Source organism: Phyllostomus discolor, chromosome 3 (genome assembly GCF_004126475.2).
Source record: "Phyllostomus discolor isolate MPI-MPIP mPhyDis1 chromosome 3, mPhyDis1.pri.v3, whole genome shotgun sequence".
NCBI classification, from domain to species: Eukaryota; Metazoa; Chordata; class Mammalia; order Chiroptera; family Phyllostomidae; genus Phyllostomus; species Phyllostomus discolor.
The window spans coordinates 46,124,034-46,140,014 of record NC_040905.2 but is presented as its reverse complement, the minus strand read 5'-3'; the positions used below and the strand labels follow the sequence as shown (position 1 = coordinate 46,140,014).

The 15,981-nt window shown below is 36.5% G+C and overlaps 1 protein-coding gene across 3 annotated transcripts in view; it reads left to right on the top strand.

Moving 5' to 3' along the window:
• Nucleotides 1-15,981, top strand: part of CERT1 (ceramide transporter 1) — a 115,306-nt gene that overhangs the window by 60,015 nt on the left and 39,310 nt on the right. For all 3 annotated transcript variants that reach the window (XM_036020431.1, XM_036020430.1, XM_028508356.2), the window contains exon 7: nt 15,055-15,212. In XM_036020431.1, the coding sequence (XP_035876324.1) occupies nt 15,055-15,212 (158 nt within the window). The remainder of the gene's footprint in view (nt 1-15,054; nt 15,213-15,981) is intronic.

The window sequence follows — 15,981 nt, the reverse complement described above, 5'->3', positions numbered from 1 at the left end:
TCCACCAACAGTGCCAAAGAGTTCCCCTTTGTCCACATCCTCACCAGCACTTGTTTGTTGATTTATTGATGATAGCCATTCTGACAGGTGTGACTTGATACCTTGTGGTTTTGATTTGCCTTTCTCTGATGACTCTCTGATGACGTTGAGCATCTTTCCTGTGTCTGTTGGCTGTCAATATGTCCTCTTAGGAGAAGTGTCTGTTCAAGTCCTTTGGCCATTTTTTAATTGGGTTGTTTGTTTTTTTGGTGTTGAGTTTTGTAAGTTCTTAAATTTTGGATATTAACCCCTTATCAGGTATATTGGTGAATATGTTCTCCTTTGCAATGGGTTGTCTTTTTATTTTGTTGATGATTTCCTTTGTTGTGCAATAACGCAATAACTTTTTACTTTGATGTAGTCCATATATTTTTTTCTTTTGATTCCCTTGCCTGGGGAGATATATCTGACAAAAAATTTTTATGAACATTGTCTGAGGTTCTGCTGCCTATGTTTTTTTCTAGTATTTTTATGGTTTTAGGTCTAACCTTTAAGTCTTTCATCCATTTTGAATTCTTGTGTGTGTTGTACACTGGTGTAGTTTCATTTTTTTGCATGTATCTGTCCAGTTTCTCAACACTGTTTATTGAATAAACTACCTTTAACCCATTGTATGTGCTTGCTTCCTCTATCAAATATTGACTATAAGGTGTGGGTTTATTTCTGCATTCTCTATTCTGTTCCATTGATCTGTGTGTCTGTGTTTATGCCATTGCCAGGCTGTTTTGATTACTATGGCCTTGTATAATTTGATATTAGGTATTGTGGTTCCTCCAACTTTGTTCTTTCTCAGGATCACCCTTGCCATGTGGGGCCTTTTGTGGTTCCATATAAATTTTTGAAATATTTTGGTCTAGTTCTGTGAAATACATCATTGGAAACTTGATAGGAATTGCATTGAATCTATAGATTGCCTTGGTAGTATGGACATTTTAATGATGTTAATTCTTCCTACCCATGAACATGATATGTACTTCCATTTATTTGTATCTTCTGATTCTTTCTTTGGAATCTTATAATTTTCTGTATGTAGGTCTTTTACATCCTTGGTTAGGTGTTACTTAACCAAAGTATTACCTTTCTTCAGTATCTTAAAACTCTCCAAATATAGGTCTTTTACATCCTTGGTTAGGTTATTCTTAGGTGTTTTATTATTTTTGATGCAATTGTGAATAGGATTGTCTTCTTAATATCCCTTTCTGTTACTTCGTTACTGCCATATAAGAATGCAGCTTATTTCTGGATGTTAATTTTGTATCCTGCTACTTTGCTGAATTCATTTGTCAGTTCTGCTAGTTTCTTGGTGTCTTCTTTGAGGTTCTCTATGTACAGTATCATGCCATCTGCAAATAGATTTACTTCTTCCTTTCCAACTTAGATACCTTTTATTTCTTTGCTTGTCCGATTGCTGTGCCTAGGACTTTCCAGTACTATGTTGAATAAGAGAGGTAAAAGCAGACATCCCTGTCTTGTTCCCAATGTAAGGGGAATGCTTGTAGTTTGTTACTGTTGAGTATGATGTTGGCAGTGGGTTTGTCATATATGGCCTTTATTATGTTTAGGTATGTTCCCTCTATTCCCACCTTGCTGACAGTTTTGATCATAAATGGGTGTTAGATATTATCAAATGCTTTTCCTGCATCTATTGATGTGATCATGTGGTTTTTCTTTCATTTTATGTGTTGAATCACATTTATTGATTCACAAATGTTGTATCAACCTTGCATTCCTGCAATAAATCCCACTTGATCATAGTGTATGATTTTTGATGCACTGCTGTATTTGATATTTTGTTGAGGATTTTAGCATCTATGTTCATCAGGGATATTGGCCTATAATTTTCTTCCTTTGTAGTGTCCTTATTTGGTTTTGGAATTAGGGTAGTGACGGCCTCATGAAATGAGTTCGGGAGTCTTTCCTCCTCTTTAACTTTATGAAATAGTTTGAGGAGGATAGGTGTTAGTTCTTCCTGGAATGTTTGGTAAAATTCACCTGTGAAGCCATCTGGTCCAGGACTATTGTTTGCTGGGAGGTTTTTGATTACTGCTTCAGATTTACTAGATGTAATCTGTCTATTCAGATTCTCTGAATCTTCCTAATTTAAGTTTGAAAGATTATGTGTTTCTAGGAAATTACCTATTTTGTCTAGGCTGTCCTGTTTGTTGGTATATAATTGTTCATAATATTTCCTTACAACACTTTGTATATCTTTGGTGTCAGTTGTTGTTTCTCCTCTTTCATTTTTTTATTTTATTTGGGTTCTTTCCCTTTTTTTCTTGATTAGCCTGGTTGAAGAGTTGTCAATCCTGTTTGTCTTTTCAAGAACCAGCTCTTGGGCCCATTGATCTTTTGTGTCATTTTTTTAGACTATTTTGTGTATTTCTGCTCTGATCTTTATTATTTTGTTCCTTATACTTAATTTGGGCTTTGTTGTTCCTTTTCAAGTTCTTTTAAGTGTGAAATTAGATTATTTAAGCTCTTTCTTGTGTTTTTGAGATAAGCCTGTAAAGCTATGCATTTTCCTCTTAGGGTTGCTTTTCCAGTGTTCCAAAGATTTTGGGGTTTTGTGTCCTTATTTTCATTTGTTTCATGGTATCTTTTGATTCCTTCCTTGACCCATTCATTGTTTAATAACATGTTATTTAGCTTCCATGCCTTTGTGTGTTTTTCAGTGTTCTTATTGTGATTGATTTCTAGTTTCATGGCATTATGATCAGAGAAGATGCTTGATATAATTTTAATCTTAAATGCTTTGAAACTTGTTTTGTATCCTAACATGTGATTAATTTTTACAAAGCTGTGGAACTGATGGAAAGTGAAAGTTTCTTTTGGAAAAAGACATGTAGATAAAATACACATTCTTTCATTAAATAATAATTAAGTTAGTCTCTGCTTTTTTGCTGAAGTTATGAAAGACTATGAAGTAAAATCTGTGACTGTCATGTTTTCAAATAATTTTTTCAAACTGTTGTATGCATGGAAGTAATTTTTTATTTCAGAGGGTGCATGGGGATATTCTACCTGAATATTGATACTAAAACATAATGCTTCTTTCCCCAACCTTTTCCTTTTCTTATTTCTTAATTTCATCATGGCTCTCTACTTTTTTTTTTTATAACCTAGCTCCGTCCCAATTTTACAAAATATTAGCTTATTACAAAGTTGTCCTTATAACTTGGGACAGAAATGTTGAACCTTATTGAGTCACCTAGGTTTATATATCTTTATGGAATTAAGGGCTTCCTTTGGGAAATTTCTTTCAGTTACATTTTAATTTCACAATGAATAATCTGCTTTAATAGAAAAAAATTTGGATATTGAAAATATTATTGAAGGAAGTTGTAAAACTCACAGATCCTATCTTCCATGATATACCCACTTGTCTACCACACCTACATTCCCCAAAAGAGAATAGAAGCTTATTTCCTTTAGAGACTGGACTGGAGAGTTATAGATTCAGGAATACCTAGCACAGCAAAAAATAGGTATATCAGCCTTTTGATAGAGTGATTAGTGGAAATTTACATACTGATTATTGAAATCTAACAATATCACTAATTCTGCTTATCTCCAAGAATCTGGTAGCCCAGGACTAAATCAAGTTTGCATACTAAAAGCTGCAATCTCCAGCTTTCTTCTGTAACCCTGTTTCCAGAATACCTATCAACCAGACATATTTTCTGATGCAAAATTAGAAAGTAACTCTGGGACATTAATGGATGTAGAAAAAGACCTATAAATAGAGATTTTCAAGGGTCTATCGTGACAAAGCTGTCTCACTACCAGGGCACCCTTTGATGAATTCCACTTGTTAAAAAATCCTGCTAGTACATACAGAGTTTCCAGTTTCAGACTCCTAAATGTGAACAGATAGATCTCCAGACATTTGAGGATAACCCCAACATCTCTCTTTTGAAGACAAGCCCGAGACCAGTCAATAAAAGGCAGAATTATTGTTACAGAACACAACAAGGGGGGCCTGGGACAATATACTATTATTGAAAGAAGGCCCTGGGTCCGTTATGTCCGCCGCCTTAGGAAAGACGTCTCTCAATGCCAGAGATTTGTGAAAAGGAAAGGAAATGTTTATTTAATGCTATACAAACTTAAAGTAGTGACCTATTGTCTTTACCAAAATCCCAAAGTCCCTAAAAACACCCACAAACACACAGTCCTTCTTTCCTTCCCCCTTTGCCCAGTCCAGAGTACCGTATCTCAGGAAAGGAAATAGAAGTCCATGGCTCAGGCAGTCCTCCAGTTCTTCTCAGTTAGTAATCCCTCTCGACTGGGAGACCTCCCTGGATTCCCGGCACCCTCGGCTGAGTTGCTGGGATCTCTGCTAAAACCAGGTGGTGGTTCCCCCTTCTAAAGCTGTGGGGGTCCCCACTCTGCCAGGCCGCGTGATTCTCTCCTCCAGGGCTGCCGCGTGGTTCCCTCTCTCTGGGATGCGGGAGTCTCCACTCTGCTAAAGATGCGTGGTTCTCCTCAGGGCTGCGCATAGTTCTCTCTCTCTGGGATGTGCATGGTTCTCCCCCAATGGCTGCACATGGCTCTTCTTCTCAGGGCTGCGCATGGCTCTCCTCCTCTCAATGGCTGCCAAGTCTTCACTCTGCCAAAACTGCGTGGTTCTTCTTTTCAGGGCTGCACATGGCTCTCCTTCTTAAAGCATCATGGTTCTCCCTTCTAAAGCAGCATGGTTCTCCTTCTCAGGGCTGTGCATGGCTCTCTTTTCTCAATGGCCACCAAGTCTGGGTTTTAAATCCCTGCGGCCAATCTTCCTCTGCAGCCCCATTTCTGACTCCTCCCACACTCGGCTTCACATGCTGGAACTCGTATCCTTCCAGCTTTACTGGGCTGCCATCATGAGTCTGGGCAGGTGTGGCCCCATGTGCTGGAGCCAGTCCTCTCTGGGCTCCCATGCAGGCGCTGTAATGCAGGGGACCCGACCCCCCCCCCCCCAGTTACATCTGGGTGGGGAAGTTACTTCCATTCCCCTGGCTTAGAGCTGATCACAGCTACTTAACATATCTATGCAAGCTGCAAGGCTGTTGCTATGCTAAACAGCTCTCAATGGCCCTGCTCCATTTGTCCCTTCCCCCAACCCACGCCCTGGGTTGGGGGGGGGTGGAGACATCCCAAAATCTCCTGGACACCTTAAGTTCTGGACCCCATTTCAAATGCCTACCTGGGGTCCCCCCTCTTGGCTGCACCCTGTAACATTATTGCTGTCATTTAGAAGATATCCTACACAAGCTATCTGCATAATTTTTGAAATTTTGAGTCATACTTTCAGTACACTTATGGAAGTCACTGTTGAAAAAAAATTCCTTTCTTAGTGTCATTGGAAATTAACTCTTGTTAATCACCATAGGTGTAAAGTATCTTTCTATGATTAACCTCTAGAAGTAAATTAGAAGCACTGTATGTAATTTGGTAAAGTAAGTAGAACATTTAGTCTTTAAATCTGGTACTGTTGATTGTAGTCTGGGATTAGGTTATATGAGTCATCTCTCACATACTGATAGGGTTGTAGGGCTAGCATCCAACACGCTTTGGCTTACCAACTAATGGCATCTTCAAAGAATTGTAATGAGTCTCACCATTAAGGCCACCATGAAGGACTAGGTCTAAATCACATATATCACATATTGTAGTAGTGAGTATGCTGAAGTTTAAAAAATTTAGAACTAGTTAGTAAGCAGTAAATATTACAAGAACAGGATTTTGGGAGTGGGGAGAGAGAAAGACTTGAGCAGGAATAAAACTTCCAGAAGAAAGGCAATTAACTTGAAGATTGCACAAGAGGAAAATCTTGTATAAGAAAACACCTTCCATGGTTAAAGACCTCAACAGTTATAGATGGTGGTAAAACTGTTTCCTTAATTTTCTGTGAACAAAGTTCTTATTTATGTCTAATGTAAATTTTCTTCTGTTATATTTTATGTCATCTTAAAACTTTTGGGGTTGGCCAAAAAGTCCCTATTTTTTTGTGTGTGACATAAAAGACACACTTTTTCATTTCCACCAATAACTTTATTGCTCTGGATATTTCAAGTATATTGGTCGTCTCCTCTGCGGTGTAACGTCAGTTGTTCTCAATGTCTCAATTTGATTGCTATCAACTTCATCTGGTCTGCCCAACTGTGGATCATCATCCATTGAGAAATCTCCAGCATGAAACTTTGCAAACCACTTTTGACACGTTCGATCAGTCATAGCACCTTCTCCATACACTGCTTAATTTTTTTTTCCTGTGTCAGTTGCATTTTTGCCTTTCTTGAAATAATAAAGCATAATATGCTGAAATTGTTGTGTATTTTCTTCCATCCTCAATATTAAAATGACTACACAAAAATTCATCAATTTTGATAAGTTTTTGTTTAATGCAAGCTGTTATGACAGCTGTCACAGTACAATCTAACAAAATGAAGTTATTTCAAATATTCATTTATTTTAAATGAAGTTAGACAACTAAGTGCTACTAGAGCCATCTTATGTGTTAAAAAACAAATAGACTTTTTGGCCAACCCAATATGTTTCTAGTGACAAAGGGGAGATTTTATGAGATTATAAAGGTCAATTCATAAAAATGATAAAATTATACACATATTTACATGTAACAATAGAGCCCCACAATACATGAAGCAAAAACTAACCAAATCGAAGAGGGAAGAAAATAAAATTCAATAGTAATAGTTTGAGACTTCAATACCTAACTTTCAATAATGGACAGAATAAGTTGGAACATAATAAGGAAATAAAATAAATAGTATAAACAAATAGATCTGGTAGACATCTACAGAACATTCCACCCAGCAACAGGAGATTATGTATCTTTCTCAATTACACATGGAACCTTTAGGATAGACCTTATGCTTGGCTCTAAAACAAGGTTGATTTAGAAGGATTGAAATCATACAAAAGCACGTCCTCCAACCACAATGGACTGAAATTGGACACCAGTAACAGAAATTTGGGAAATTTACAAATATGTAGAACTTAACACTCTCATAAATAACTAGTGGGTCAAAGAAGAAATCACAAAGGAAATTAGAAAGCACTATGAGGTGAATAAAAGCAAAAATACCAAAATTTATGGGCTGCAGCTAAAGCAGTGCTTAGCAGGAAATTTGTAGCAGGTACACCTTTATGATAAAATAAGAAAGAACATTTTAAAAAATACAGAAATTCAGTGAAATTATAAGTTGGTTCTTTGAAAAGAACAAACTGATAAATATTTAGCTAAACTGATCAAGAAAAAAGGGAGAAGATTCAAATTACTAAAATCAGAAATGAATGGGAGGACATTACTACTGACTTCACAGAAACACAAGGGGATTATAGGTGAATGCTATGAACAGATGTATGCCAGCAAATGTAGTAACTTAAATGAAATGGCCTAAGGTACTAAATAGACACAAACTATTGAAACTGACTTAAGAAAATGCAGACAGACCAATAGTAAGTGAAAAGATAATATGAGTAATAAACTTCCCACAAAGAAAAGCCTGTGCTCAAATGGCTTCACTGGCAAATTGACCAAATGTTTAAACAAGACTTAATACCAGTTCTTCACACATTCTTTCCAGAAATAGAATTGGAGGCCAGTTTTACCTTGATTTCAAAACCAGGCAAAAATATAACAAGAAAACTTCAGATCAATATATCTTATGAATATACATAAAATCCTCAATAAAATACTGCTGAACCAAATCCAGGAACATAGAAAAAGGATTATGCACTGTGACCAGATGGGATTTCTCCCAGAATACAAAGTTAGTTTACATTAAAAAATCAATTAATGTTATAATATCAGTAGAATAAGGGCCAAGACCAGTGATCATCTCGGTGGATGCAGAAAATCATTTGACAAAATCTAATAATACTCTTTCATTTTGTGTGTGTGTGTGTGTGTATAAACTAGGAATGGATACCCTGATAAAAAGTGTCTATGAAAAGCCAACAATTAACATTACACTGGATGGTCAAAGACTGAATGCTTTCCACTTAAGATGAGGAACAAAACAAGCATGTTCACTTTGCTGCTTTCAACATTGTACTAGAGGTTCTAGGCAGGACACCTGGGGGACAAAAATAAATAAAAGGCATCCAGATTTAAAAGGAATATGCAGCAGAGAGAAAGAAAGCACTCCTACCTTGATAGCATGAATGGAACTGGAAAACATTATGCTAAGCGAAATAAGCCAGGCAGTGAAAGACAAATACCATATGGCCTCACCTTTGACTGGAACATAATCAACCAAAGAAAAAGGCAAGCAAAATATAACCAGAGACATTGAAATTAAGAACAATCTGACAGTAACCAGAAGGGAGATGGGAGGGGATAATGGAGGGAAGGGTTTTCAAGGACAACTGTATATTACACATGGACAAAACCAAGGGGGGATGGAAGCAAGGGAGGGAGGTAGGTTTTGCTGGGGTTGTGAGGGAGTGGTGGGGAGTAAATGCAGACAACTGTACTTGAACAATAATAAAATAATTTTTAAAAAGTAAATAAAAGGAATAGATGACATATTCTGAAGAAGCCATTATCTTGTATAGAGAAAATATAAGGAATTCACTAAAAAAGCTTAGAGGTGATGAGTTCAGAAAAATTACAGGGTATATATAAAATCAATATTAAAAAAATCAGTTGTATTTTTAATACACTAGCACCAAACATTGTGATAATAAAATTTAGTAACCAATTTTATTTACAATGGCATCAAAAAGACTTAAATACTTAGGAATAAGTTTAACAAAAGAAGCACAAACCTACTCTGAAGATAACAAGGCATTATGAAAAAATTAAAGACCTAAGTAAATGGAAAGATGTCCCATGTTCATGGAACTTATTATTAAGAACTCAGTATTCTCTATGGCTGGGGTTGTGGGGGAGTGGAGGGAAGAAAATGTAGACGATTGTACTTGAACAACAATAAAAAAGAAAAAAATAAAAGAATTCAGTATTTTCCAAATTGACCTATAGATTTAATGAAGTCCTTACTGAAGTGTCCCAGGTAGTTTTTGGGTTTTTTTTTTTTGTAAAAGTGAACAAGCTGATCCTGTAATTCACATGGGATTCATATAATACAGATGACCCAGAATAGCTAAAACAGTCTTGAAAATGAACAAAGTGGGAGGACTCAGACTTCTGGCTTCAAAACTTAGTGCAGAAGCAACAGTAAAGTATGATACTAGCATAAGGACATATAGATCAGTGGAATAGAATTGAGTTTAGAAATAAACACTCACATTTGCAGTAAATCAGTTTTTTCACAGGAGTGCGGAGATGATTCAATGAGGAAAAATAGTCTTTTTGAGTGATGCTAGGCAGCTGGATTTCAGTATGTAAAAAAATGAAGTTGAACCCCTACTTCACACCAAATACAGAAGTGTACTCAAAATGAATTAAGTAGCTAAGACTAGAGAAAATATATATATCTTAGAGAAAATATAGGAGTAAACTTTTATTTTTAATGTTTTCTTACTAATTTATTGATTTTAGAGGATGAAAGAGAGAAACATCAATTTGTTGTTACGCTTATTCGTGGATTCATTAGTTGATTTCTGTGGCCTGACTGGGGACCAAACCCGCAACCCTTTGGTTACAGATCGGTGCTCCAACCAACTGAGCCATACTGTCCAGAGCTAGCTCTCAGATTTTTTCATGTGAGAATATTTTAAATACAGTTTCTTAGTTAAATGTGGTTTATTTTGTTAGAATAATCAAATCTATAATAGGCTAGTAGTCTCAAACCAATTGTTGACCCTATTATAAGTGATATCAGGGTCATAGTAGACAGGTGAGGAGAGATTAAAATGAATATGTCATCCTGTACGTTCAGAAGGACTTTCATACCAGTTTTTTTCTGCCCCTGTATGGAGGTGCATGGTCATTTGGAATACTTCATGTTCAGAAACAAAAAACTCCTCAGCATGGAAACTTTGAGGATTGCTCCTTAGGTCGTCTACTATTCAAAAGAGTATATTCGAGAGTCTTAATGAAATGAAGGGATTACAGTGCTTCTACCAGCATTTTTTCTGACATGTTATCTTATAGGTTCCTTGATTGTCTGATTATTAGTACCTTTAAAAGATTATTGAAGTTACCCTGGTTGGTGTGGCTTAGTGGACTGAGCACCAGCCTGTGAACTGGAAGGTCATAGGTTTGATTCCTAGTCAGGGCACACACCTGGGTTTTGGGCCAGGTCCCCAGTTTTGGGGCATGTGAGAGGCAACCAATTGATGTTATCTCTCGTGCGTGCGTTGATGTTTCTCTCCCTTTTTTTCTCCCTTTCTTCCCCTCACTCTAAAAATGAAATCTTTAAAAAAAAAAAGATTATTGAAGTGTGTACAGTCAGGGGTCAACTGAAAGAAGTATAAATCTGAATGATAATTTTTGGAGCCTAAGTAATTTAAAAGTTATAGATCATTTTTTCATTTCTTTTGTTTCTGCCATTTATATGCTTGGTTACATTCACATATTTTCTACTTCTTTTACTAAAATGATCATTATTCCAGTAGACATGGTCACCTTGCCTTTTTAAGATCATCTTTCCCTTATTTTCAGCTTCAATATTAGATACATTTGCTCATCTAAAATGATCAAGTATTTTGATGTTTTGCTTAAGTTTTGCCATCAGTGTTAATATAGTTCTACAAATTAAGGTATAAGAGGCTCGGAACAAAAATCAGAGTAATCAGTACTTAGGAGGAGCCCAGTGGATGACCAATTAAGATGATTCCTTGTCTTCATACTTCCATTTCCAAACAAATGTAACATGAGACATTTATTTCAGAGACTTTACTATGTGTGAAACACTAAATGTTGAAAATGTCAACTATTTGAAAGCCTAAAAGTCTGTTACATAACCCCTATATCATTCTTGAAAGGATTTCAGGTGTCTGCTGAAAATACTAAGTGCAGCTGAAACGGTACATTTCTCTCTTTCTGGTGTTTTTTTCACAAACATTTCATGTTGCTCTTTCATCTTGTACTGACAGGTATATAAATTAACAGGCATTTAGCAGGAAGAGCCCATTATTACAATTGCACACAATGTCTTGTATAGGACACAGATGACTTCAGTGTTTAAGTTAATTATTAATAAAAGCAGTTAAAACAAAACCACAATCTTGGTATGAGTGGTAGAAAATATAGAAGTTACAATGACAGAAAAGTTTTAAGGGAAAATACAAGAATAAAATAGTATGCTTTTAACAGCTTTATTAAGATATAATTGGCATACAATAAACCATACATACTTAAATGTACAATTTGGTAAGTTTTGACATTATTGCCACAATTAAGATCATCATCGCCTCAGCCCAGTGAATTAGTTGGTTCGAGCATTGTCCCATACCCCAAAAGGTTATGGGTTCAATTCCCAGTCAGAGCACAGACTTAGGTTGTGGGTTTGATCCCCAGTTAGGGAATGTGTGGTGCAGAGGTACAAGTGAATAGTGTTTCTCACTCTCTCCCTCCCTCTCTCTCTAAAATCAATAAAAATATATTGGGTAAGGATTTCTTTAAATGTTCATTATCATGACCATCACCCTCAAAAAATGTTCCTACATCCCCTTTGTAATCTCTCCTCTCTTCCCAAACAACCACTGATCTCTTTTCTGTCACTGTAGGTTAGTTTGCATTTTTAAGAATTTGATACAAATGGGCTTACACAGGTTATGGGGTTTTTTTGTCCTGTCTTCTTTCTTAGTTTGAGATTCATCATTGTTATCGCATATTATCAGTATTTGATTGCTTTTGACTGCTGAGTAGTATTCCTTTGTGTTGATACACCACAATTTGCGTACTCACTCATCTGTTTGTTGGAGTAAATACCTAGGAGTGGAATGGCTAAATTATATGATAGGGGTATGCTTAACTTTTTAAGAAACTGCCAAAGTATATTTCACCAGACATGTATGAGGGCCCAGTTCCTCCAGATCTTAGTCAGCACTTGGCATGGTCAGTCTTTTTTAATTTTAATCTTCTCATACATTGTAGGAGTACGTCACTGTGGTTTTTAATTTGCCTTTCCCTCGTAACTAATGGTGTTGAGCATCTTTACATGTGCTTATCTGTCATCTCTTCCTTGATGAAGTGTGTATTCAGATTTTTTGTCCAATTTTTTATTAGGTTATATATTTTCTTGTTTTTGAGTTTGGAGATTACAATATATAGCCTATATTGTAATATAGAATGTTAATAGTCTATATTGATCTATAATGTAGCTTTATAAAGGTTATAAATCCTTTATCAGACATATACTTTACAAAGATTTTCTCTCAGTTAAGGTGTACAATGTGATGATTTGGCATACATACAAAAATGATTATGATAGTTAAACTAATTAACATTATCTCACATAATTACCTTTTCTTGGTGATGAGAGCGCCTGAAATCTATTTGTTGGCAAATTTCTAGCATTCAGTGCAGCATTATTAATTATAGTCATCCTGTGTATTAGATCTCTAGATTTACCCATCTCACATAACTGCAATTATAATTCTTTTAGCTATGCCTTAAAGAGTATGCATTTTAAATTTGGATGAAGTAGTTTATCAGTTTGTTCTTTTATGAATTGTATTTTGCTGTCATGTCTACATATGAGTTTTTAAAGGTAGAAGTATCCTTATTTATAAGAGTTCTATTGCAATGCTTTCTTAGTAGCTAATAGTAGAAGATGACTGTGTTCTTGTTCATTCAAAGGCTAACTCCTAATTAATATTATAAAATATGAACATAAAAATGATTTAATGTGTGCATTGGTCCTGGACTTAAATTTGGACATTTATTTAAAAATTTTATATTGTTTTATTCAATTGTGCAGTTTATCTTTATTTTTTAAATTCTAGGTTTTGCAAAATGTAACATAGTTCATGCCATAATTAGGCCATACTCTAAGCTGTCAGAGTGTTATTATTAAAGTATTACTCCGACTTCCGGCAAGATGGAGGAATAGGTGGACGCACTGTACCTCCTCACACAACCAAGATTATTAGAACAACAATAATTTACAGACAGAATAACACCCAGAACCAACAGAGGATTTATCTGAATGGAAGTCAGACAGCCAAGAAGTTGAAGTAGACCCGTATATCCAGACTGGTAGGAGAAAACGAGCCGGGCAGGCGTGGGGCTGGTGCAGGTTGGCGGCTCGCGGAGGTCGGGGAAAATTTGGCACAAAGTCGGCGCGACGCCATCCGGAGTGCAAGAACGCAGCGGTGATCCCTGAGTACGCAAGCAGGGGCTGGCGGACCCAGTGAGGCGGCGATTGTGGACCAAGGCAGAGCTCGCAGCCCAGGATCCCAGAGAAGGGTCTGAGCCCAGTAGAACGGAACTACTGCCATTGTTCCCTCCCATCCCCGCCCCCGCCCCCACATATAACATCACAATCTAGCAACTGGGGTGCCCAGCCCCGATGAACACCTAAGGCTCCGCCCCCCATCGTAACAAGAGCGACCAGACTAGGGGAAAAAAAAAAGGAGAGACAGGGAAAGATATGTTTCCAGCAGAACAGATCAGTCCCCCAGGACTCATCCTTTTAAGCGACCAAGAAATAGCCTATCTATCAAATGTGCAGTTCAAAACCCTGGTGATCAGGAAGCTCATGGAATTGGTTGATTTTGGGCGCAAATTAGATGAAAGGATGCAGGTTACCATAAAAGAGATGCAGGAAGATATACTGAGGAGAGCCAATAGTGAAAGGAAGGAATCTGAGTCTCAAAACAATACAGTGGACCAGAAGGAAGATAGAATCAACCAAGCAGGAAAGCATGATGAAATAAGAATTCAAAAAATCGAGGAAAAGCTTAAGAGCATCCAGGACACCTTTAAACGTTCCAACATCCGAATTATAGGGGTACCAGAATGGGAAGGGGAAAAGCAACAAATTGAGCACATATTTGAACAAATAATAAAGGAGAACTTCCCCATTCTGGCAAAGGGAACAGTCTTCCAAGAAATCCAAGAAGCTCAGAGAGCCCCAAAGAAGTTGGACCCAAGAAGAAACACACCAAGGCACATCATAATTACATAAGCCAAGGTAAAAATGAAGGAGAGAATCCTAGAAGCAGCAAGAGATAAGGGGACAGTCACCTACAAAGGAGTTCCCATCAGACTGTCAGCTGATTTCTCCAAAGAGACCTTACAGGCAAGAAGGGGCTGGAAAGAAGTATTCCAAGTCATGAAAGACAAGGACCTACATCCCAGATTGCTCTATCCAGCAAAGCTCTCATTTAGAATGGAAGGGAAGATAAAGTGCTTTTCAGATAAGGTCAAGTTAAAGGAGTTCATCATCACCAAGACCTTATTTTATGAAATGTTAAAGGGACTTATCTAAGAAAAGAAGATAAAGAAAAAACATGTATAGTAAAAGGACAGCAAACTCACAATTACTAACAACCACACCTAAAGCAAAACCAAAAGAAACTAAGTAAACAACTAGAACAGGAACAGAACCACAGAAATGGAGGGTTAGCAGCAGGAGGTTGGGAGGAGAGGAGGAGAGAAGGGGGAAAAGGTACAGAGAATTAGTAACATAGAATGTAGGTTGAAAATAGATTGGGGGAGGGCAAGAATAGTACAGGAAATGTAGAAGCTAAAGAACTCATAAGTATGACACATGGACATGAACTAAACGGGGGAAATGTGGGTGGGAGAGGGGGTACAGGATGGAGGGGAGAGAAGGGGGGAAATTGGACAACTGTAATAGCATAATCAATAAAATATATTAAAAAAATAAAGTATTACTCCTACAATTTTATTCACTGAGTACAGCACAGCAAATAGATTTCAGAAAGAATCTAGAAGAAAGGGGTTATTTGCTGCTACAAACTTCTTTGATTATAGAGTATGGGTGGAAATTTTTTAATGTTGGCCAACAAGAGGCAAAATATATTCTGAAAGCTTACTCTGATTTGCTAGTTCTCTAAACAGTCTTTAATTTTAAGTTTCAAAGAATTATTTTTTCATTAGAAAGATTTTCAGTGAATAATGTTCTTTTTCAGTGTTTCCACAGGTAACACCAAAAGGAATTAATGGCATAGACTTTAAAGGGGAAGCAATAACTTTCAAAGCAACTACTGCTGGAATCCTTGCTACACTTTCTCATTGTATTGAACTAATGGTAAAACGTGAGGACAGCTGGCAAAAGAGACTTGATAAGGTAAGCCTAGGTTTTCTTTCTCTTAAAAAATAATTAGATTTTACTTAAGTTTTATGTGTGGATTGAACATTTAAACCAAAGTAACTTCTTAGGGAAAAATCCATTGGGATTGATAAAAGTAGCAGGTGGTACTACTCCCCTGAAACTTTGTGGGCATCTTAACCCAGTTTTGCTAATGAGATTTACCAGTTAAGTGTTTAGTTACTGTACAGTATGCATTCTTGATAGGATTTTAATATTAACATTTTATAATGTTAATAGTAATACTTTGGAATAGAAGTGATGAGCCATTTAACATTTCCAGCTTTATTGTCTGATATATGAAACTGCATTTAAGATATATGAACTAACAAACACCAATTAATAGAGTTAAAGATTAACTTACTCCATTTGTAGCTATGTATATTTTCCAAGGTCATTGTGATATCATTCATTATACATTATATTCAGTAAACATTTGCTTTCTGTTTACCTTTTCTGACCTTTGTTTATCTGTAGCACTAATAATATTATAATATGAATATTTAGTTTCCGGTAGAAAGTATGGCTTAGTGAATTCGTTCAGTAGGAATATTTTTGTTTATAATTCAACATCAGTAAAATTGTAAAATGTTAGAACCAAAACATACCTTAGAGAATTTTTTTAGCTGTAGTCTAGTGCCACCATAATGGAAAAGAGGAACTGGGGCCCAGAGGTGTTACATAGCAGAATTACAAGAATTTTACTGTTTTCTGTATTTCAGTTCTAGATACTAGGCCAGACATCGGT